The sequence below is a fragment of the Anopheles stephensi genome, chromosome 2 (assembly GCF_013141755.1).
Source record: "Anopheles stephensi strain Indian chromosome 2, UCI_ANSTEP_V1.0, whole genome shotgun sequence".
NCBI lineage: Eukaryota > Metazoa > Arthropoda > Insecta > Diptera > Culicidae > Anopheles > Anopheles stephensi.
The window spans coordinates 4,347,829-4,372,500 of record NC_050202.1 but is presented as its reverse complement, the minus strand read 5'-3'; the positions used below and the strand labels follow the sequence as shown (position 1 = coordinate 4,372,500).

General features: G+C 43.4%; 1 protein-coding gene across 13 annotated transcripts in view; it reads right to left on the bottom strand.

Annotated features, from left to right (window-relative positions):
• Nucleotides 1-24,672, bottom strand: part of LOC118508138 (whirlin) — an 86,393-nt gene that overhangs the window by 50,254 nt on the left and 11,467 nt on the right. For 9 of the 13 annotated variants that reach the window (XM_036047652.1, XM_036047654.1, XM_036047655.1 and 6 more), the window contains exons 2-6: nucleotides 20,728-21,368; nucleotides 8,263-8,831; nucleotides 5,484-5,665; nucleotides 4,629-4,767; nucleotides 2,602-2,753 (exon numbers count right to left, since the gene is read on the bottom strand). In XM_036047652.1, the coding sequence (XP_035903545.1) occupies nucleotides 2,602-2,753; nucleotides 4,629-4,767; nucleotides 5,484-5,665; nucleotides 8,263-8,821 (1,032 nt within the window). In that variant the 5' untranslated portion in view covers nucleotides 8,822-8,831; nucleotides 20,728-21,368. The remainder of the gene's footprint in view (nucleotides 1-2,601; nucleotides 2,754-4,628; nucleotides 4,768-5,483; nucleotides 5,666-8,262; nucleotides 8,832-20,727; nucleotides 21,369-24,672) is intronic. The other 4 variants (XM_036047653.1, XM_036047664.1, XM_036047659.1 and 1 more) reach the window with 1 other exon arrangement.

The following is a 24,672-nucleotide window of genomic DNA, read 5'->3' as shown; positions in this document are numbered from 1 at the left end:
GAGTTTGATAATAAAATGTCTGCCTTTTTTACTATCTACACTGGGCACTGAATAAAAAATACCAAAAATAATAAATTGTAATTTAAAAGACTCAATGGAGGCGCCCAGTGATTTGTTCCAAATGGTCTGCTTTGCCTATATCTAAACTTTTGAATATAATATGAATAATACTGAATTGTTAACTTTCTATCTATTCATATTAAGAAAATCAAGTAAATGTAATAAAAATACTGAAATTTATAACATGTTTTCCATCTGTTCGAGGCACTAACAGTGAATGACCATGCGCCTCCATGAATAATGCAGCATGCCGATTTCAGTCGTTCATTTCGTATGAAACCACGTGCATTGCATGAAAGTTTTAAATGGAATATTTTCCACCAATCTCTATTAACATTGGAATAATTTAAAAGTGAAACAGTTTCAATCTAGGTGCATGAATGATCTGCCAAAAATTATTCCAAAAAATATATTAAAATGAAAATCCTACCAACCACCATCAACAGCATCTTCTCCTTTTTCGGGTGGGGCCATGTGTTAATTATGTAAATTCTTACTCTCACTTCTTAGCAAAAATGTTCCGATTTGGCAGGAGGCATATTTTGTACGGGGAGAAAATGTAAAATTCTGTACATTTCCATTAGCCACCGATGGGCGACTGACGCTGTAAACCAATCGTTCTATTGACACGTCTTGCGGGAAAGGCTTGCTTTGAAGGCAAGCCCTCAAAACGAGAGCGATAGAGGCGGATAAGATTTTGCATTCGTTGATCTCAATCTCGCACCACAAGCAAACCAGCATCCAGCCACTCATTTGAATTTTATATCCAAACTATGGCCGTAGTTTTATTCGGCAAAAAACTTTCCCCACAAGACGTCCAAAACCACGTCCACAGCTCTTCTTTTTTCGATTATCTTCCACTTTGTCACTGTCCCGATGGCAAACGATCGCCATCATCCGGATAATTCGCCCCTGCAATGGTGAGAAGAAAAAAGCTGAGCAAAAGTTGTAATTTATTCAGCAAACTCGTCGCTTCCGCTGTCGAGGCCGAAGTCATTACTGCCGCCTCTAATATTACAGATTTGTATGACACACCGCCCCGGAGCGGTTTCGGGTGGTCGTTTCACAGCCACTGGGCTTTCGCTCGGGAGTTTTTGTTCGCAGGCGCTAGTACCGGCTCGCATTCATTGTGCAAAGAGCGCTTTACGCCATCGCTCGACAAGCTCATTTTTCAGCGCGTACTTCATGAAGTACGGTGCACACTTCTTTACGGCATCGGTCGCACCGTGCATCGGTATCTTCCAGCGGTCCCAGTGGCCAGTGTCTTTGTGCAACTGTTTATCTTTTCTACCCCGATGCAAAACAATAATGCTGCCCCGGTGTGGTGCGGCGTTGATAGTAACCAGCGGAGTTTGCTGTTGATGGGTGTGAAATCCCAAACCGAAACAGGGCATCCGTAGCAAACGTTGCACGGATGGTTTATGCGCCTTGTTTTGTTTCTTTTTGTTCGAAGGCGAAGCAGTGTGCAAAAGTAGAGGACGTTTCCACTTTGCGGTCATGCAAACGAAGTTAGCTAATAACTTCCCTGGGACGCAGCAAAGGAAAACATTGTGCTGTGAGATGGACGTTGTTGGTGTGTGCAGTGCACAACTGCAGAGGATTAAAACTTTTCGGAACGTCTTTTTTTTCAGGGGTTTTTCGTGGTACTTTAGTGCTTGAAGAATTAACACATTTTCGGCCTAACTAATGGTGGACGTGGAGCCACCGAACGATGATGGGAAAGTTGGTCATTATAAAGTTGCAAAACATTTGCCAAAAAAAGGAGTAAAAGCTATATTTAACGAACTCAAGCACACTTACTATCTAAAACATAAAATTTATTAGAAAAAGTACTCAAAATACGAAGTAGAGAACGTTTACACAAGCAGTACTTGAAGCGGGCAGCAAGAAAAGTGACAGAACAGTGACAGTGACAGAAAGTCTATTGCCAATCTTTTTTTCTTCGTTTAAATAAATCTTTATCATTTGCATTTAGTGGTATGGATTGGGTGAATTATGCATGTTTAGAATGCTTGTTGTGTTTTGTTATTTAAATTTTGCAAGGCTTTAGAATTTTGAGTTGCATCTCTTGCAGGGAAAGCAACTTAAAAACACCAATAGCCAAACTGGGAAGCAACCTTGTCAAACGAGCAGTCGAAAAAATGAGTTTTATGATGTAACTTCACAATTTGACGACGAAAAAAAGGGTGGAAGAAGAATTTTTCATTCATGTGCAATCTAAACATAATTCAATTCGGGATGTATTTGTCCACTTTTTTTTTTCGCTCGCACTCTCGTTCGACGTCGCTCGCATATTTCGTACACTCCAGTTTGTGAAACAAGCCGCGCTTGCATATGCCAGATGCCACCGAGGCAAAACCCCATTTTGCCAATAGTAAAAACCAATCAATGCGGAACCGAATAAAAGCCGGTATATGGATGTATGTATGTGTGTGAGTGAGAATATCGAATTAAGGGTAGAGTGAGTGAGTGAGAGAGAGAGATCGAGAAACAAGAAATGGAAAAAAAAGAAAATCGAATGTACACAAACCGTATCCTTACCTTAAGCGCTTCTTCGTGGTTGATGGAGGTGAACGGCGTACCGTTCACCTCGAGTATCGTGTCACCAGGCCTCAGTCCAGCACGTTCCGCGACCGATCCTTCCTCGATTCGGGAAATGTAAACACCGACTCCTGCGGAAGGAAGCAGAGCAGCTGAGAACGTGGGTACTCGCGAATGTTGTGTGTCCCGGTCGGTGGGGTGGTGCACGGAAGATGGGCCGGGTGTCGGCAGACGGGACCCGAAAGGGCAATAAAAAATATTTCCCCATACTTTGAAGCAGGTACGCAGGCCCATACCCACCACCCGCTTTCTTACGTGTGTTTACTTTTTATAGCTTTTCAATGGACTTCGCAGAGTGAGACAGGGCGAGCGGGAGAGCGCAAAAACACACAAGCGAAACTAATTTTACGACAGCCCAATTTTGCTGCCCCGGGACGCAAATGCAATTGCAATCGAATCGAGCTTCAAGGGAACGGGAGCTTCCTTCGACTTTGGAGTTGGGCCCCAATAGCAATCCTCGGTACGTGCCCTTTTTTGATGGGGGGGGGGGGTTTCCTCTGCTGGAAATGCTTTTTAGACAACCAGCACAGTAAAACTCGTCAGCTCGCTAGAGAGCCCCAAGAAAAACTCAGGTTCGAATGTACGAGCCAACATAATTACGGACACCGGTGCTGACATTCAAATGAAACTGAAATTTAATCTATGTGACCTCCAGGAAAGAAAAAACACGAGAAGAAGAAAAAGGCCCTTTTTTCCCCGAGGTCAGTGAATGGAAGTTGATCAAGCAATGAAGAGTAGCAGTCCTCTTGAACAGTGGACCTGTTCGGTGCAGTAATGTAGTTGTTCGCCGGCCGAAAAACGTGGTCCTCAAAAACTAGCTTTACCTATCGACCGAACTAGAGCCCATCACCCCCCCCCCCACCCCGCCAGAAAGAGGGTGGCAACATTGTACAGTAAAATTGGGGTTTGTTGGGGCGATTGGACTTATCGTGACTGGAAGCATTTTGTCTATGCCCTATTATCGATTCACCCTGACCATCGGACCGTTGCGGTATTATGCTGGCACTGGAAGAAACAAAACAGGGGACGAGGAGAGAGAGAGAGATGGAGGGAAGGAGAGGGAACTGAGGTTGGTGGACTGCTTGAAGGTTGCCAAGATGCTCTGGTGCCGCATTACCAGGCCTTTTTTATGTGGTACGTGCAAAGATGCATGTATATAACTTCCATTACGGCGGTCTAAAGCCTGTTGCTTGATGCCGATACGATTTTTTTTATAGCCAATTGGGCGAGTTTATGGCGAGGTTATAATATTGTGTTTGAATTATTAAGATGTATAAAATATTAATATTGGAAAAAATGGTGATCACCGACGAGGAACCAAAAACAAATGGCGATTTAACATAGTACTTCATAAAGCTCGATTGTTTGTTTTTCATTTCACAGTTCAAACACGGACAGCTCCATCGCATACAGCTTAACCGCTGCATCAGTTGTCGGTGGTGGTGCAACATAAGAAACAAAACAAAAAAACAGAATGGATTTTTTAACCTCACTTTTTTGCATTCTACCCAACAAAAGCGGAAAAGCGAGCTTCAAATCTGTATTAAATTGTCAATCATTTTCACACATCACATGTGGCATTGTTCATCCCAACCGGTGGCCTGGTCCCGGTACGATGCGGACAAATTGAAATTAGATTCACAAAACATGCTTCCTGATGGACTGTGTGTGTGTGTGTGGTATGGAAGAAAACATGCCACGACGTAATTGGAAACCAAAGCAAACAAAACAGAAGAAGAAACAAAAAAACAGCCACTGCTCATCGCTGCTACAATGCAATATGTCTGCTGCAGTCGGCTGGAAACGAGGTTTGGACCAGTGCCAGCACAGAATAGACCGAACCGTTTGATAGATTTTTCATTGTAGTGGTTACCTTGCCCATGCCCCCCCTTTTTGCACTTTGGGTCCCTCTTACCGCCACCAGGTGCGTGACAAAGTGGAGCGTTGCTTGGTATTGGGCTACTTACCGGAATCTTTACCACCCTTGACGCATATCCCGAACCCATGGCTGCTGTCGGATTGTTGATCACGTGACATGCTCACGGTTCGGGTTGTAAGCTGATGTATGTTCGGTATGCTACGATCTCGGTCGCGATCGCGATAAATCTTTTCAGGGATAGATAACAGTCGATTGTTGTTGGGAAGTTTGTAAGTAGTAAGATTACAAAACTTAAGTAATTAAAAGGTTCTTCTTAAAAGTTGTTCTTAACTTGGAAATTTCCTTCAGCTTTATTCTAGAAGCAGAAGGGTTCTTCAGATTTGAAGATATCGGAACGATGTAATCAGCCTAATTTTATGGATCGAATCTTATATGATCTGGCAACTCAAGTCGAAACAGCAAAGTCTGTTTATCTCATAGCATTTTGAACATAGTTCTAGTACAAAATTAATGGTTTGAAGGATGAACTACAAGAACGTGAGGACTCTCGCAAGAATAAATAATTTGAAATAAAGACGTACTTTAAAAAGGCGAAAAATCAATTGCTCGATAACGGTGGTATCGATATAGATTGGATTCAAACCCACAGCTTACTGAGTGAGAGCCGGAGTGTAAAACACGAAGACATGGTGCCTTCAATATCTGTTGGCACTAATTTGTGTATCAAGAGCAAGAATCGGTTAAGATAGATTTCAACTGATTACATTTATTTAAATCAAAATAATATTTGTGAACTTTTTGATTGTATTCTTCACATAAAGAATAATTCACATAAAGAGTCATTAAACTTTTCCCAATAAATTACTTTTTTTGATAAATCCTTTAATTTCTCCTGATCCTGCTTTAAAAAGTACACACCTAAGTGCGCACACCGTTTACTTACTTGATGGGTGGTGGAAGGCGGACTGCTGGCGGGACTTCGACGGCCTCGGTCACGTGTACCGTTACTATGATAACTAGTAGGAACTGAAGAAGACGAACTAGTTGTATTAAACATTCTTATGACCTGCTCTGGTGATATAGGCCGCTTCTTACCATTATGTCTGGTAGAATTTGGAACTGTGCCTAATTTTGTAAGGGGTAGAAGTGGAAGTTTTCAAGCATACAGTACAGAATGCGGGAGAAAAATAGGGATAACTACCCATGGACACACAAAGCGGTCCGCAGGACGGTAGAAAGAAAGAAAGAAAGACAGTGAGGGAGAGTAAGGTGGGGGAAGGGGAGGAGTGAGAGGGTTGAAGAAGCTGGATCGAAAGTGGGGGTGGTTGGGGTAAGTTTTACACAAAGGAAAAGGTACATCGATTGGACGGATGAAGAAAAGAGAAAAAAAAGCTGCGTGGACTCTCTCCAAGAGTTTAGGAGGAGTTCAAGGCTGCCAAATTAGCTAAATGCCTTTCGCAACAGCGGAAACGCACACCACGACAAAGTGGGCTAGCAAGTCCTTGGAAATTGGAAAACTTTTCTTGCCGAATGTATGAGCACTCCGCCCAGCAAGACAGATGGGATTGAGTGGAGAAAAAGACTTGACAATTAGGAATGTTTACTTACAGCACAATGTGGCACACAATGGGAAAGGAAATAGGGAAAGAGAGGACTATAGGGAAATACAAACCATGATTTATAAAGAACAGACACACACACACGCAGACATTTGTTCAACATTAAGAGCTAGAAATAACGCATATATGACAATAGGAGATCACACACTTTGGGGATGAAATCAATCACACTTTAGGAGATAAAAAGAGGTTCACTAGAGAGCTCTAGAAGATGGGGTAAACACTTTCAAATAAAAATCGTCATGAAAATGGGAAGTAAAATTCGGGAAATGTTTTTTTGCACCAGATATCGCATGAAACACTATCTCCTTGCGAAGGGCAACAAAGTGAAAGAGAAACGGTTCTCCCTCGGTTTTGTTGATGAAAAAATGGTGAAAACTAACAGTCAGATGTAAAACACGCAAGGACAAAAACACACACACACGTACATCATACACAGAGACAGACTAACGTACAGAAGACACGCATCGGAGAGGGAAAACGAACACAAAATCAAACAGTGACAAGACACGATTCACCAAAACGTGAGTAGGATAAGGATTTTCGTGCTATTTGGTGTCTGTTGTTATGTTTTCTCGAGAGCCATCGAAACGCGCTAAACTGTGTGTGTGTGTGTGTGTGGGTGCAATTTTTCACCGGGGGAAAAATACATTCGAAGAAAAGGACGACAAACAAAATGTTTACCACTCCAGACACCGGTTGAACAATGGGAACGATCAGTGTATTGTGTATGTGTGAGTGGTTGATTAGTAGTGTTGACTGTCTGTATGTGTGTGTGTTTTTTTGTAATTGGTTAGGAGACGGGTTCTTTGTTGTAAGGTTCCCTGAGAGGTTCGATTTTGTCTACCATTCGATCGCCAACAAAATGGACGGGAATTGGACAGAGTGACAGCTGGAACAGACAGCGCATAAGGAGGAAGAAAAGGAGCTGAAGGACAGATAGAGAGAGAGAGAGAAAGTAGATAAAGTAGAAGCTGCCAAACAGATGGGAATAGTGGATCCGGGATAGAGTAGTAGTGTGTGTTTGAACGTGTGTATTTCATTTTCTTTTTTTAATCTCATTTTGTGTTCCACGTGTTCCATTGTTTATCGAAATTCGCATTGTTTCGCATTATTCGCTGCTGCTATCAGCATACCGCGCATTTCACTTCCGGTTGACTCGTATAGACATAATGGCAAGCAGAAGAACCAGGACCAGTTGCATCGTATATAGTAGATGGTTTCATAGGGTGTGAAACAATTAGCTAGATGGTTCAAGGCTACTGGGCATCGCTAGTCTAGGGTGATCGCAACAACTGGTTTATAGGACCGGCTCGACTACTCTACTTGGGTGACATTTCGAGCAGGAAAATCGGGAGTCGGAAGGAAGTGATGATGCTAGAGCGGCAAGGGTTCTTCAAACTACTACTATTACTACTACCACCACTACAAAGTAGCTTAGTAGAGAAGAGAATACTGATAAAAGAGCAGCACGGTAACGAATCGATTCCTGATGGTCCGTCGTTTAGGGGACGGAAGCATCAAGCGAGACAGACAGAGAGAAATGTTTAAAAAATCTGACAGTTTGTCCATGCTAGGATCGAAGATTATGCGATAGGAAATACAATCTCTTTTTAGGAACAAGAGTTCAAAAATGTGTAAGTAACGTGTTCGAGATGGCTCCGTAAGTCATGCCGAGATAGAAAAGAAGAAGATCCTATGCTAGTTAACAAGTTGAGAAATTCGTGGACAACAGACATTCGGTTCGAAAAAGGGATGCAAGAAAGAGATAAGAAGAGGTATTACCTAACAGAAAAAAGGAGAGGTGCCAAAGTAGAAGTATAGACAGCAGATCAAATAGAGGACAAAACAACACACTAGAGCGGTATGGTATGACACTAAGAGCGATAGTACATCTAATGGCGGACTCTACGACTCTAACAGCGATTGTAAGAGGAACAGCTCTAACGATCAGAGGATAATGGACGATAGAAAGAAAGGGCGTATCGGAGTAGGTCTTGTTGGGCCGGACAGGGCGGTATTCTGAAGGGGTTGTTAGAAATAGGGGGGTTAAAAATCAAATGGATTGATGTGAGTGTGTTAAGTAGAAGACGTTTGCTTTACCTGCACCAGTTGAAACACCTAAGCTAGCTGACTCTAAATAACTACTTCTACTTGGCAAAGAACCTCCTTTGGAAGGGACACCGGCCGTGTTATAATAATAATGAGGAGAGTGTGGTCTTTCTCTTTCTACTATTGTATATGAAGTACCGGGTGGTGAATAATATAAACCTGAACGTCCGCGTAGCGAGCTTGTGCTGTTGCCGATGCGCGTACTGCCGTACGGGCCGATCACGTCCTCGGCCTCGAAGCTGTTGGACCGTACGTGCCCACCACCGGCCACCAGCCCGACCCCGTGGCCAACGCCGTGGCCAACGCCATGGACGCTGCCGGTCGTGACGCCTGGCCCGACGCCGAGCGCCGAGCCGGAAACGCTCGGCACGCCACCGACCGCACCGGCCGTCGTGTGGTGGTAGATTGAGTTGACTGGCGGCGAGGCCACTTGCTGGTAGCCGCTCCGGGAGCTCCATCGGGACGGGCCTAGATCGCACAGCTCGGCGTAGTCGTTCCCGGCACCCATTGCTAGGGGGTCTCCGCCACCGGGGGCGCCCCCTAACCGCATTTCCAAACACCTGCAATGGGGGAGAAGAAGAGAGAGATAGAGAGTTAAGAAAGACTTTCCAATTATATGCCGAGAGCTAGAATTTTATAATCAAAAGCAATTAGATTCAAGTTGTCAAAAATAATAATCCCGTTCGATTGCCTGGTATTATGCAATGCGCTGTTTTTATGTCTCTATCGTTTGAAAAGGTTGAATCCTTGCATACTTTCAGGCGCTTTTAACAGAAAAACGTGGGTATCCTATGATCCTTGAGTATCCTTGAGATTTATACGCGATTTTAAACTCATTTTTTTTTGGAAATTTTCTTGAGAGTTTTTGAACAATGTCATTGATTAAATTTTCAGACAATATATTTTACAAGAAAGCAGCTGCACAAAGCAAATTTTTTAATTGCGGGTGAGCGCCTGCAGATATGCAATATATTGCTTGAAATAATCTAAAAGATTGAAATTGCGTTTTGTTGTTACGTAGCCAACGTAAAGTGCGATTTGCATACCTTTAGGCGCAACATATCAATGAAATTACAGCTAGGACAATGACTTAGAACGTCTATTCTTTGCAAAAATAGAGCGCTCGTTTTCAAGCACTCACTTACGAGCTGATAAATAAACTTAAATGAGTAAAAACAACACCCTGCCGTGTCAAAATAAGAAATAAACATTAGTTCGGCATGCCAACTGCACTTCGAAAAACCCTCGATGCCGTTTGCTTTCGTAAAGCAAAGCTGATTCAACAAAATCAGCACAACCTGAAGACGCTAACGCCATCAATACGGTATCGACCTTCAAATTGTTTCTTTCTTTCCGGTATCTTTTTTTTTCCTTCTTCTTGGACGGTTTTTGTTTGTTTGAGAGTGTAACTCGATATTTCTAATGCCGCACCATCATCCTGCCTTCACGCGGGCCAAAAGAAGCCCCCCAAACGTTAAGGCTTCTCGGTGTGCTGTTAGCTTAAGACACTCACTCGAATACTATTACGAGCAGACGGGCGGGCCGGCTATGATACACATCAAAAACCTTTCGACGTGAAAGTAGCATTTTCGCGGTACAAGAACCGGCACGTGGTGCGTAAAACGTGGTGGAATTTTATTAAAATTACCTAACGCTTTTACGACCACGGTCAACGTAAAGTCGGTTTTGGAAAGCCGTGGTGGTGGGGGTTTGTTGCGTTTTTTCTCTTTCCTTGTCGTGTTCCACGGCAGGAACGTATCGCACAAGACTCGCGATTACTCGAACGTGACCAATTTCTTTCTTCCGAAATGGGTCTGGATGCGTGCGGAAGTTAGAACAACGAAGCCAATTACATTATCGGAAGGTTGGTTGGCCTCTCATTTCGTGTGAGTTGTGAGTCGGTGTGGCACATTTGATTCGTTTGGCACGACACCGAGAGGGAAGCTTTTTACCGGTCGGTAAGAAAAACGGAGCTGTCTCATTGCATAACGCGTGAATTGAACCAACCAGGTGGGGTCGAAAAATCGATTTTTAACTATTAATCATTGCGTGAAGTACATCAGTAAGAACATTGCTGTACTGTAACAGTTGCATGGGAAATCTAGCGTTGAAGCTCAAATAAACATTATACGAAGATAAATGCACTCTCGCCACAACTCAATAAGCGAAACAATGAAAACCCCACTATCTTTCATGTAAGAAACTAATATTATTGAACATTTGCCATTGAATTTAAACTATCCTTGTGTTCTCCGTAAACAAGCAACTGCTTTCAGGCGACGGCCGTACGGTCCATAAATCATTTGCAAAAGTAAACCAACGCGCAACCGCAAATAAATCCCATTTTGTTGAACAATCAAGATGCATTATGGTCACGGTGCGAAGGGATTGCAAAACGGGGTTTGGGGCTGGCGGAGGAAATGGACGGGTCGATTCGTTGTTTGATTTCATTAATGTTTATCAGTATCGCGTATTGTTTTCGAGCATGTTCAATTATGGTTTATAAATGGAGAACGCTCTGTAAGAGTATTGAATGGAGGGACTGTTCGTATTGGACGATGTATCGAAGGTACGGAATGAAATTTACAATGTAAAGAATGAAGTTAAATGTGTTGCTTAATATAATTCTGTGGTTTCTGAACTGAGATTCGCAAAGTTAATGCTTGGTGAAAGGAAATGCTAGTAAATTGCATACATTTAGGCGTAATTTAAAAATAAGTTTGTTTATCCCTCTGTGATACGATGGATTTCATAAATAATTTTGATTTGCTTAGTAAAAACTGAAAAATCAATATTGTTTCAAGTGCAGCGTACTGTGCTTCATCTAAAACATACAACACCATTAAAAGCAAACATGTAAGCAATCAACCGTTAGCGCTTCAAACCAGAAAACGTAGAGAATCGTTCGAGCAGAATAAGCTCAATGCACTGCCGCTTCATTTCGGACAGTTGATCGGCTGCCAAATGTGGTAGAGTGAATTTAATTAATTTTTCATCGTACCATCAATTCAAAGGTACATGTATACACTGGCAGACGGCTAATTTCGTTGCCATCGCTACTAGGGCTGGGGTTGGAATTTTGGGCCAGTCAAAGCCATGAGGACTCGGCCAGTGATGTGAAATTGGAGCATGGCATATAGGCACGCCTAATCGATGGTGGAAGGTCCCGATGGAGCTGAGGTATTCGCTAGGGAGCAATGATGCTCAGATGCTCAGTAGCCCAATGTAACGTTCCACCGGGGAAAGCTTAAGGTCCATGAATGGGACGGGGGAAAACCATCATAAGTTATTTAATCAACAGCAAATGTATAGCAAACTTTATTTTGTGCTCCTTTAAATATAAGAAAAATATGTCTTTTAATAAAAATTTCCAACTAGAGAGACAGTCTGCAACGTTCTGTGTCATTCAAACGCCCAAAAGTATGCAATTCTTTGTTTACGATCCCCTTTAACGCTTCTAAGCTTAAACGTTTTATCTTATTTGACTCTTCTTTCCTGCTCAAAACAGTCCTCTTTGGTGTCGTGCGTTTCGTCACGATTCTAAGTACTATTGTGCAGTGCAATAAGTACCAGTATGCAGAAATAAAGAAATTGTCTGCCATTTCCCCCCATTTCAGCTTTCTTTCCACCCCTAGGTAGTCTCACTAAACAAATAGCAAATTTGACCAAAACCACAGCTGTGACCAACAGGTTTTCAGTAAAGAGCAGCTCAGACACGATAAAAAGAAAAAGAGCTGGCTAGAAGCGGAAGCTGCGAGTACGATGTTCTCTGCCAGCCGCTGGTGTCGAAATGCGCACAACAGCCGTACCGTTTCGAGTGTACCGACTGCTGCACGACGACTAAATTACATGCAGATGCGGGTTTTCTGCGCTCTCAAGTGTCCTCCTAGCGCTTTAACTGGCCTGCGAGAGGTTCTGTAAAAGCAAGTCCTTTGTCCTTCCGGCCCGGCGAAAGATGGTAAAGGAAGATGATAAAGCGTAGATCTGTTGCTTTTTGGATTGCTGACAGTTCAAGAAAGGGTATTGTATTGCAGTAAAAAAAAACTCTTAAATAAGGAAAATACCAATCAAGCTGCATACATTTATGCGCAATTCTATGTAGCTAGTAAAAAACGGTATTTTAATCATCATATTGAAGTTCTTGAAACGTTCTATTGAATTCTCAAATGTGTAGAAAATAAATCTTCCTTCACAAACAAAATTTCAATTACGATCCAATGTATTACATGCGTCAGCAGCATACAGAGAAGCCCAAACGAGCGAATGAGGAGAAAATATTTTGCATCCGTCAAATCAAACAAGTCAATAAGCAAAAAAAAGTTCCCGTTTATCAATCATCATCCGACGGGGCTATCATTTATTCAAATTTCCAACATTTATCCTCCAAATCAGTAGACGCTGATCGAGCGAACGGAGAAAAACTCGAACTCGTCGGAAACTTTCTGCACCGGAAATGATGGTAAGCAATGGGGGAAATGAGTGTGGAAATTTTCTGCCTGAACGAAATCAATTTATTTGCTCCTTCCATCCAGCAGCGCAGTGATCCGTTTGTGCCATGCACACACACTCACCGAATCGTGCTAATCTTCAATCCATCTCGCCTGCATCCGGCAGCGGTTGGGTGGCTGGTTGCCTGCCTGGCTGCTTATCATGCCCTGCATCATCGGCGTATCGGAGCCAGTTTCTTTCTTTTTTTGCCCTGACGCCCATTCGAAAGTGATTCCGGTTTCTTGATCGACAAAACGGGAGTGGAACTATTAGCGCGCCCAGGTGCAACCATGCTAACAGTTTGACATCGAGCCAACGAATGTGGGAACACGGAAGTCTCGTGGACGGACTCGTTTGTTGGCCGTTTACCCTGCATGCTGCAATCGCATGTGCCCGTGCATTTCCTTCATTAACAAGCGGCATTCGTTTTGATGTTTGGAGAGCAGAGGAAGCGTAGCTGGAGAGAGTGTGTGAAGGGGGGGTTAAAGGGTTTCCTTAATGGAACCGGGCAACTGATTATGGTGTGATAAGAGCCCGAAGCCTTTGGGCGTCCGGAGCAACGAACGGATGACGGAAGCAACCAAATCGAGCATTTCATTGGTTGCATCGCGAGTGGCGGTGGGGATGGTGTTTTTTATTGAGTTTTCTTTATTTCCGTGATCAATGCATATGCATTTCTTTTGTGCTTTTGTGCAGCGAACGATGTGATGGGGTTGCAATGATACTGTGTGGAACTTTCATTTCGAGCAGTATATGTTTAGTTGCGCTTTTGGGCTTGGTAAAGCTGAATATAATTAATTTTACTACGGTTTTGAAAAGATTAAAAATAACATTAAGCACTAAATTGATTGGATTTCCTTTCTGAAAACGCCTGGATATATACAGTGGAAATGAAAAAGAACGTTTAAAGACTTTTTGATGGTAGAGAATCATCCAAAATATTTCTTGTTTGTAATTGGTTTATGTATAAAATAAACTGAGTAAGCAGAATGATTTTGTACGCGCCCAAAGGTATGCAAAATATTTTTCACACAACTTTAAAGCCTTTTAGTAACCTCTATTATAAACCAAAATTTGTGGCATGTTTAGTATTGCAATTTATGATAATTAAAACATGTTAAAAAGTTCTTTGAATGCTTAAATGAGGCTCTCAAATGTTCACAAGGTTTTCTTTTGAAAGCATCCAAGCATTTTCCCCTGACAGTATGCAATTAACGATCAGACTGGTCCGGTGGTCAGAACCATTTGAGGCAATGTAGCTTTGGCAGTCAATTTACTTAATGCAAACTGAGCGACCTATTTCCAGGGTCATTTAGTCCTAGAATCTTGAATTTCAAACAAATTTGAAATTTCTGTGGTCTTTGATAATGTCTTTCAAGACGTTTAAAAGCACTGATGGGGTTCTTGATACATTTATGTCCTTTTCGTTACGACGTCGTTTTAATACTTTTGTTTAACCTACAAGTATGCCACCATAGACGAGAGCCATTTGCAAGGCCATAAGGTGTTCTGATGACTTCAGATGAGTAATCTAAATGATCAATTAACATAATGCTGTTCACACGCCCGAATATATGCAACATAATTACTCAAAACGCCTAGAAAGAGTCACACGGAGAATTTGAATGAATTTGAGTGAATGCTTTTAAACTGCGATGAGTTTTCAAAATTTTCATTAAAAACTACAATTCATGACATTTCAAATTTACAACCGAGGTCCTTGGTACGTTTAATTAGAACTCGCATGACACGGTTCCAATTGTCAAGGGTGTCAGTTTCATTTAGCAAATTAACTTACGCATCATCGGGTGCGATTGCCGGCCGTCAAAATTTTCCCGGTCATCGGAACACGCAATTATACACCCGAATGCAGCGAGAGCGAAACGCTTCCCACGCGCCGGGAAATTCGTGTCGGAAATGAAACAATCTCCAACCGTCCAAAAAATCCGGAAAGAGGCCCACCAGCACACACACACCCACACACACACATCACAACTAACAACAGGTTATCGAAAGGCAGTGAGGTTGCAGTTTCGTTTCGTTCGTAGCTTTCCCCGCGTATGGGACGTGTATCGTCCACAAGAAGCCACAAAAGGCTCCGCCTCACTATTGGCCTCGGCATGTAGTTGGTGCAGTTTGGCGAATGTTTCAAATCATCGTCCCCCGTTGAACAGTGCGGTGAGTGCGGGCTGTTTTTTTTTTTTAATTTTTGCTTTTCTTGCCCCAACAAAGTCACAGCCCCGAAGAACCCCATCATTAGTTGCGGGTGCGTGGCGTGTAAACGGATCGTATGTGTGTTTGTGGCTTGTTTTGTGCCCTCATAGTAGCTCAAAGGCAGTCTCGTGCTTATGCCGTCTTCCCATGGATGGATGTGGCCCGGGATGCGGCACTCCATTTCTACTGCAGCGCATTCGTTTTGCGTACCGCATCGTAACCTTCCCACACACACACACACCGGCACACATCGCTCTCGAGTGCTCTGGACGCGTGTTATTGAATTTCCTTTTCAATTTCCACACATCATAAATTTCAATTAATAGCGTCTGCATAGGGCAGAGCACATTTTGCCGCAACATCGTTGACCCACAGGGGGGGCCTTCATCTTTTTCCCGCAGGTGCACCCGACGTTTCGGGGCGTTGTTCGAAAACGGACTAATCACCGGTCCAAGGGAAAGTCCTTCATTGGCATGTAAGTGTCGGAGAACCTCGTTACACGCTCGCGCGCAACGTCGGTGTGTTTCTTCCGTACAACTTATTCGCATTGAACCAACGGCTGGCTGTTATTTTGCACCACTACCCACAGGAACGGTGTGTGAGCACCAGTAAAAAAAAGGATCGAGATCGTGTCAAATTGGAAGATTGAACACTGTTTTTTTTTGGGAACGAAGAAATTTTCTTCTAATAGCGCTAATAAACTGTACAACCATGGTACCCCATGTGTCAGCTCCGGTGCCATCGGTGGCTTAGCATTCGACGACGAGAGAAGCAATAAGAGGCATTCGATCAATTCCGTGTCGTGGATGTAAGTAGATTGTGTTTCGTTTCAATGGCACTTACATTAACTAGCGCGAATGACGTCGTGCAGTGTGCGAAAAAATGTACGAATTTCCTTCGAAAAGTGATTCGTTTCGTACTGGCCTAATGGTGACTAAATATTTGACAGTAAATGAGTAGAAACAATTGGATCAAACGGTAGTACAGAAACATTTGTATCATCTGATAAATGTGTCAGGTGATTGAGTTTGATGGATAGCTTTGGAATAATAATATGTCTTGTGTACATTATCAAGATTGTTAGTAAACCATATTTTTGAAATAATATTTTCTTTTAAGCCTTTCTTCGAGGGCATTGAGAGCAGGTGCAAAAAGTATCGTTAATTAAACCTGATAAATATAGAAACCCAATGTAACCAACCATTCAAAGTAATAAAACGGTATGTAAAAATCTCTATTGCATACCTTTAGGCGTTGAAAAAGAGAAACCTGCCAATCCAATGGTTAAAAATCTGCATACGTATAATTTATCCTGAAATTCAAGCGAAATTATAAGTAAAAATACTAGGTTTATATGATTTCTTCTTCCCTGGCACTACAACCTCGAGAGGTCTCCGTCCTGCCATTTCTGGCTTTCTGTAACTTGATTTTACCCGTAGCAAAGTAATCAGCCTTGCGTACGGGGAGGCGGTCTGGATGGGATTTGAACCACGGTCCTGCCGAGTGAAGACCGGTGCCGTTATCGCCTCGGCCACCGGACCACCCGATTATATAATTTACTAAAACCCAAAACAACCGATTGATAACCAGATTCGTCGTACCGTAACAAACACTTTAACATCTGATTGCATACATTTAGGCACGTGCACTAGAATGCTACCCAGTAAGGCAGATACACAGCAAATAGCCGCTATGAGGTTATGTCATGGACTAAATAACACTACGCCCGATGATTAAAATAAATTCCATGAAACTGCGCTCAAAATAAGTTTCGTCCGTACTTTAAATCGCAAATTAAATTGCTATTGATTATTTATGAACATTTTAAACGACACCGGTGCAAGGTGGATTGATCAATATTTTGTTGTTTATTTGATTGCCTATAATTATACAGGAACTACCCATAAGCGGGGTTCCCTGTTTCTCCAACCGAAAACTTCTCTTGCAAGAATAAACTCCAGTTTTATCCATCACCAGTACACGGTGTGCTTTTCGTGTTAAATTTAAACACTACATTCTACCGAAATGTGACCATTTGGCTAGCCTCACGTGAATGCTTGCCCAACCGGTTTACGCTAAAATGAGACACACACACATACCGAGAAAACGTCATTTTCAACGATAATGGTGGTGGCTTAGGTGACTCGACGATACCCGGGGATATCGGTCGTCTGGTCTACAAAACATTGGAAGCCCAGTTTGAGCTTTTGCTTCCGTCTGTCGGTGGTCTCGTTCCAGTCCAGTTTTGGCACCGAAAAACCTTCACATCTGGGCACTGGCTGGTGTTCGTGTTCTTGCTTGTCCGGGGCGGAGGAACGGGTTACGGGTACGGTGGTGGCCGGAATGGGGTTTGATAAATTTGTTGGTGACGATGTGCGCCGGGTTTGCCGACACACTGGTGTTGACACACCTGTCAGTGGAGTGTATTTTTATTTTTCTTCTTTTTTTCCGGTTTATAATTTTAGTGTACTCGGCAGGCTTCGGGCTGACTCTATGCCACGTCCGCCAAATGACATGACCTAACAATACCCCACGGGGGAAAGAATTGTGGAGGTGTTGGGGGGCCGAGTGAAGGGAGGCCGGTAGTTCGGCGGACGCATCGGCGCGAACATTATCTAGCACAGATAATTTGCAGCCATTGGATGGATCTGTGTCAAGCGCTGCCGTCCGGGAACGGCCAACGGTACAATTTATTAAACGCAGATAGAGGGTGACGTATTTAATACAGGACGATGTTCACAAGAGTTCACACTGCTCTGGGCTATGTTGAAATTTGAAAATTATTGAATATATCTTTTAAGCAATCATACCTTGATTTAAATACAATGACGTGTAAGCGCCTACATATAGGCAATTTTTGAAAAAACAATTAAATTGATTCTTAAATAATTTTGTTGAACTGCTAATTAATGGGTCGGGTGATCCGTTGGTCGAAATAATAGCAAAATTGATCTTCATACGAAAGAACAGGTATCGAGTCCCGTTCAGACCGCCTCCCCGTATACAAGTCTGGCTTCAGAGCTACGGGTAAAATCAATTCAAGTTTAATTATGCGGAAGAATATTGTTGTATTCATAAAAAAAAAATATTTCTTTTGAATCAATGTGAGAGCTGTTGTAGACGCCTAAATGTATGCAATACGTAGTCATTAAACTAGAATACTTGAAATCGATTGGGATGAAGTTAGATCATGTCAGGTCAAGAATAAATAGCTCAATAACATTTAGAAATCAGCTGGGGCAATTTACCCAATTGGGAATTGGAATCATCAACTTAAAGCCCATAAAGATTATTCTCAAGAGTTGTCCATGACAGGGGCTATAATTTTTTACAAATAATAAATAAAAAAGACGAATTGTTTTCAATTCTTAAAACCTCCTTCAAGCATTGCAATAACAGCACGACTTTCACGTGATACGTCTTCTTCTATTTTTACATTGTTGCCCACCAACACACGCAGGCAGGGCTGCAGCAAATGGCCGTACCATACGTACGTACACCGTAAATTGCATTGTGGGTTCTAATTGTTCTCCCTCTGGGGGGAACCTTTCGGAAGCCATACCCGGCGAACGATGAAACTTAAGTTGACCCAAAACGAAGGGGGAAAAAATTGAGGCGAACAAAAAAAAAAACAAACTCGTCCTCCATTCAGGTGGTCCACAGCTGCGTGCGTGGTCCAAACGCAACTAAAGCAAACGAGTCCGTGTGTGACATATGGCATTAGAACACCTCTATTTGCGGACGCACTGTTGGGTGGTAGAGGTGTCGAGCCGGTACTGTGGCCGGCTAGAGCCATCGCACAGAAAAAGGACACCCGTCCGACCGGTCTCACCAAATAAAGCGAATGGCGCCGGCTGTTTCAAGAAACAAAAAAAAAACAGAGGCAGATGGAAGTTGGTGGAGGCAGTAGACCAGAATTTAGACGCGAGGATATGTGTTACGAAATATTTATGGAAAAATCGATGTACCCACCCGTAGTACCGTACCGCGTGCGCTTCTGATTCAACATCAACAGAGGACGGTTCTCGGTCGGTGGAAAATACCTCCCATTGCATTACGCAAGAAGTGGCAAAGCACGGGGGCACACGAGAGCAATAGTCCCCGAACACCACGCGACACCGAAAGGCGGCGCTGACGTGCGTAAGCGGAACCTTTCTCGCCTGCCTGCTAGCGTGCGGCAGGATGATGTTTCGTTTGTGGTTCTCTCGCCCGGTACGGATTTGGCGTGTGCGTTTTTCCCCGAGTCAGATGTCACCGTCGATTTCACCCGTGGGCGATAATAATATGGAACCTGATGTGGAAGGTTTCGTTTCGCTTCATTTTTCTTTCGCTCTCCGGTACGCACTTCCCTAACACGGTACCGGACGCGTGACCAGATCACATTGTGCCATGCAGTTGGTAGTGTGTTCACGCAAGTATTGCGCCACTACTGAGTGGTGTCGAATTTTTTAAGGCAATAGTACAAAAAAAAATGTACAAGTGAATAATGAAGAACAGGTTTCAGCTTGAAAGGTACTGTCAAGGTTGACTAATATATGATTTTCAAAGATACACAAGGCTCTGAGCTATAGCAAGAAACCTCATAATCTTCAATAACCCCTTTTTTAATTAACTCATAAATGGTTGGTCTATGGAGTGGTTCGGAGGTCTTGTGATTATGTTTTCCATCTATAGAGTTCCATCTATAGAGTCCATACGATAAACTTGGTTTCAAAAATTCCATCCGGGCAGTTTTCTCTGTACCCAAGACTGTATTTTTCAGCTAGAGGAGTAAATAGTAAGGATTTGCTGAGGTTCTTGCTGCTGATCATACAGCTACGGGTAAAATCAAGTTAAGGCCTATCGAGGGTGTGATGATAAAAAATCTCAACTATTTTTCGTTTTTTTGTTACTTGTTATTCGTCAAGCGCTACAACCGTTTTGTGGTTTAGGTCTGCTGCAGAAGTCCTGAATACTGCTCATGGCATAGAGCCTTTGTCTGACAATCCAATGACCCTGCCTTTAAAGGGAGCAATTTTTTTTTCTCAGGCCTATCATGCCTTCTCTGTACCATACTATGTCATGTGGACCTGCCGCAAAGGAATTTATGGGCTGGGTCGTCCGGTGTTATTCTCATGACATGACCAGCCCACCGGAGCCTAGAGAACCGAATACGATCTACAACCTCGAGAGGTCTCGGCCTGCCATTTGTGGCTTTCTACGACTTGATCTTATTCGTAACTGAATAATCTTTCTGGTGTAGGGGGAAGCGTATGTGAGAAGCTTCTTCTGGCTGTAGTATGACGGGATTCACCTAAGCTATCACCTATTCACATAATCTGATTCCAGCCCGAGTTATGTGCCATTAGTTCAATTCTTCAAATTCAAACCTCAATCCCGAGCCACGAACCAATGATGTCTATGTCATCATCGTAAGTCAGGATCTAGATGGACTTATAGAAGTTGGTCAACACAGTCTCCACCTCCAAGTGAAAGTTGAAATCTTCAACAGTTTTTTACACCACAACATTGGACCTAATAAACTCTAGAAGAAATAGAGAGCAATGCCTAAGAGTCGTAACTACTAATGTGAACTTAAATATGACAGTTTCCTCTCAGTAAACTAATCCTCGATTATAATTACACGTTCGTTTCTTATCAGGTTGAAGCTCAATAAATCTTGTTCATTATATTACTGTCAATGTCCGTCATGTTTTAGTTTTACTTTCCACTATCTAGGTTTTACGATCGCTCGCTCGCCGACCCGATAATTACCTTTTCTGTTAACGTTATCCGAAATATGAAGCACAACAGCTGAGTAGAGAATAATCCATCGCTTCACCGCATCAGGTCATGGCCGTTTGGGGTGGGAACATTGAGGGCACACTAAGAAGGTTCTGACATATTAGCAGGCTAATTAACAACGTACGATACGACACTTCATTTTCTCTGGCAGCTTTTTTTTCGTACTCCTTCTTTAAGCGGCACCTGTTTAAGCGGCTTTTTTTTCTCGCACACACGCACACGGACACAGATACACTCACACACACGCTCAGACACGTTTCAAATGCAAGCTTTCTTCGCTTTCTTCTGGCTTTACTTTAATTCGATCTTTTTGCTTCGGCTTCTTTGCTTTGCTACGTTCAATTACCACTACATGCACGACGGCATGGGTTGGAGAAGGGTCGTTCCGAACTCATATTATTTTATTTTCACACACACACACACACATACTGGAATCGAGCTTGACGACACTTGACCCGCACGAGCCGAATCGATTTTCACACCAAACCACTCATTAGACCATAGGATTATCACGCGCGCATTGACACTTGTTCAGTTCACGGAAAATTGCATTCCTCTTTTGCATCTGCGTACATTATCGAAACACCGTACCCCGGACACCAGTATCAGCACTGTAAAATATGGATGAGATTTATTATCGCGGGTAGTCGCGGGTGTATTGCATGTCACGGATGCAACATCCTTCGCCAATTTAATATCAATCGCGATAGGGAGAGAGCGAGAGCGATCAGTGTGACATGCGCCCGCAAGCACGATTACAACAACCGGCGGTCGAATGCTTCGACGTACAGCCGATAGACTCCCGGCTATTCCGCAAGGTAACAACTGACGTAAATCGGGTGCTGCTGCCAGTAGTAGCATCTCCAAAGATATGTGGTGAATGGTTTTCCCCTCAACCTGGTACGTGATGCGGTGGTGAATAAATCAGGAGAATCATCTGCTGTTGGGTCCGGAAATCTTCCTGCACAGACCTGCTCCAATGTGCATCATCGATGCCGAAGGCGAAAGCGATAGAGAAGATAGAGTATGCATCCTGTATTTCTTCATCGTATGGAAGATGAAAGGAGCTAACGAGGGCAGCACGAGCAGTGGAAAGCGGAAAAATAGAAATAAAAACAGCACAAAGGACTGCAAAGTTCGTGCAGGACGGCATCCCTTATCAGAGCACACTTCCTTTTCCGATTTCACTTCCTGTGTATGTGTGTGTGTGTGTTTTTTCCCGCGGCTAATCGTCATCGTTTCTAGAGCGTTTGTTTCACTTTCTGGCTCATTGACACAGTTTTTCCGATCCCGGGGCTTTTTCGCCGTCGTCTGCAAAAATCCCGGTCGTGTCCTGGATGTCCGTAACCTTTAAAACCCGGAGCGTACTATCGCGTCAGCAGAAATTCGACGTAAAAGATACCGACCCCGAAACAACACTGCAAGACAAAGCTGCTACTGTTGCTGCACTGCACACGTACACTTTCCCAACTCATACACACACACAAACACACTCAGAAGCGTGTGAAGCACGAACGCTGTTCCTTGTTCCTGGCCTTGAGATGCACAACCGTGGACGAGAGTGGCCGAGAGTCGTCCTGTGTCATCCCGCGCACATCTCTTGCTTTCCGGTCGGGCGACCCTGAGCACAAGCGATTCCCGATGCGCCGTTCCCGGTGCCCGGGTCCTCGCACACCACACCACCCCGTGACCTTTTCGCAAGGTGAGCTAATGCGTGCGTGCGTGCGTGCGTGCGTCTGCTCCAATTATCCCGAGATATCCCCAGAGCTCGGAAGGTGTTAACTAGAGATCAAAGCGAGCACATCAAACGAATTATGACCAAGGCGAAGGAAGGCGAAGGAACTCTGGACCAGGAACCCACGGACACGTCCCACCGAAACTGTCACGTCCAAACGCACCTGCAAACCTGATTCACGGTTGGATTGCGACGCACACTAAAACGGGGTAGGACAAATGTGACAAGGTAAGGCAGTGCGTGCAGTGAAGAAGCGACCTGGTGTGCGTGTGTGTACGTCATCATCATCTCATCATCATCACGATTGTCCCTAACGCAAACGTCATTTGCAAAATGCTCCCGGAATGCTTCCACCGAACCGTGTGCTGACGTTCAACTTTCAACACTAAACATGTCACTTTTGCAGTTGCTTTTTCTCCAAGCAAACCTCTCTCTCTTTCTCTCTCTTTCTCCCTTTCTCTCTACTCCCACTCGTACTCATTGTATCGTTTGCAATATCTTTCGGTTTGTGTGTCATCCCGTGTATCGGATGGTTTTCTATTCTTCCGAAAAAAAAGCGTCAGGAGAACTGTCAAAAAACCGTCGTTCCTGTTCGAAACGCCTGCGCCCTGTACGTATTGCTCAACCACCCTCTGCGTTCCGTACGCTGTGCGACGACCATTACGACCAAGCTTTCCCACGGTGCTCTTGGCAAACTGGCATGCTTTTTCTCAGAGTATGTGCAGGCTCCAGTCGCTCTCTCACTCTCTCACTAGCTTCTTCTCTCAGTGTTGGAGGGCTTCAACAAATCTGCGTGTGAATCTGCTACTGCTGCTGCTGCCGTTCGGAACGGAGGGTGTTCGGTTACGCGGACATGTAACGGGCCAAATCAAACCTTGTGCCTTGTGTCCTATCTTCACGCTCGAAACGGAACGGTTTTCCTTCGCATTAAAGCTTATTAAAGCAAGCAGGTGATACATGGCACCCACTGGAGAGATTTGGTTGCTTCAGTTCAGGAGGTAAGAAGTACCTAAACTGATCTCCAGAATGCTTATTGAAGAAGCGGAAGTTTGTAAGTTTAATTGTAGAATGGCGATGCTCTTAATTTCTGAAGAAATTGTTTTGAGTCAAACAAAATAGATATATCCCTCAGTTCATAATGGATCTAGTTTTTCCGTGCAGCATTGTGTTCAGTAAGTTGTGAGAATACTTCTTAGAAGGCAAATATAGCTGGAGGCGCCCAGTACTTCATTAAAATTAGACATTTACTCTGTCTGTGTCAATTAGATTATTATTTTATCCTTGAAATAAAGGGAACTGTCATCTTTTGTTTAATGTACGATAAAAACATGCATTGTATATTTGTAATATCATAAATCCTTGTGACTTTAAATGATAATACTGATTTTGACACTGTACTTATGTACTTAGTTTATAATGTGCTTAAATTTCAAGTGTAGATATTCAAGTTTAAAGACTGTTTAAAATACTAAATAAATAATGAAAACCAATTCTGATGAGATAAAACTATATTTTAATGATGTATTTATTTATTTATTTATTTTCGATTATGACGGCTTGACGCCGTATGGTCAGTACCGCATGTGCTGACGAAGTACAAAATTCAATGACACAAAAAATTACCAAGGCATTTCCTCCTTGATATTTCGCCTTATCCCGGGCGTGCTCGGTTGTAGATGTGTGGAGGTTGTGGTGAGTTTGTCCAGTTCTATTGTTGGTCCGGGTCTATTGCTGTGTAGAGTGTGTTGGTGGTTGAGATGTGTACACACGGGACTCCATCCTTCCGTGTAACGGATCTGGACTGAAACAAAACAGAAGGAAAACAACAATTGTGACAGCACAAACATTTGCCTGTGAACAGTGGACCTCAATCTGCCCAGCAGTGATAGCCCGAGCTCGATCAAGCCAGCACCGAATTCAGAAGCTATCGGCGAGTTCCATCCCGTAACAGCAGGGTCTCTGCTAATTACGAGGTTGAACCCGCCGACCACCTCCGAACCCAACGCCAGCAAGGCCGCACTCGCTCCATCAAGGCTAGACAGAGATGAAGGACACTGTTACAGAAAAATTCTGCCTCTCTTCTTACGACAGTGACGTCTTTGACCCCGGATGCTGTTGCTTCGTCAGCGGATCACCCGTGGCACTACAACAAAAAAAAACTTAACACTTAAGACAAAGAC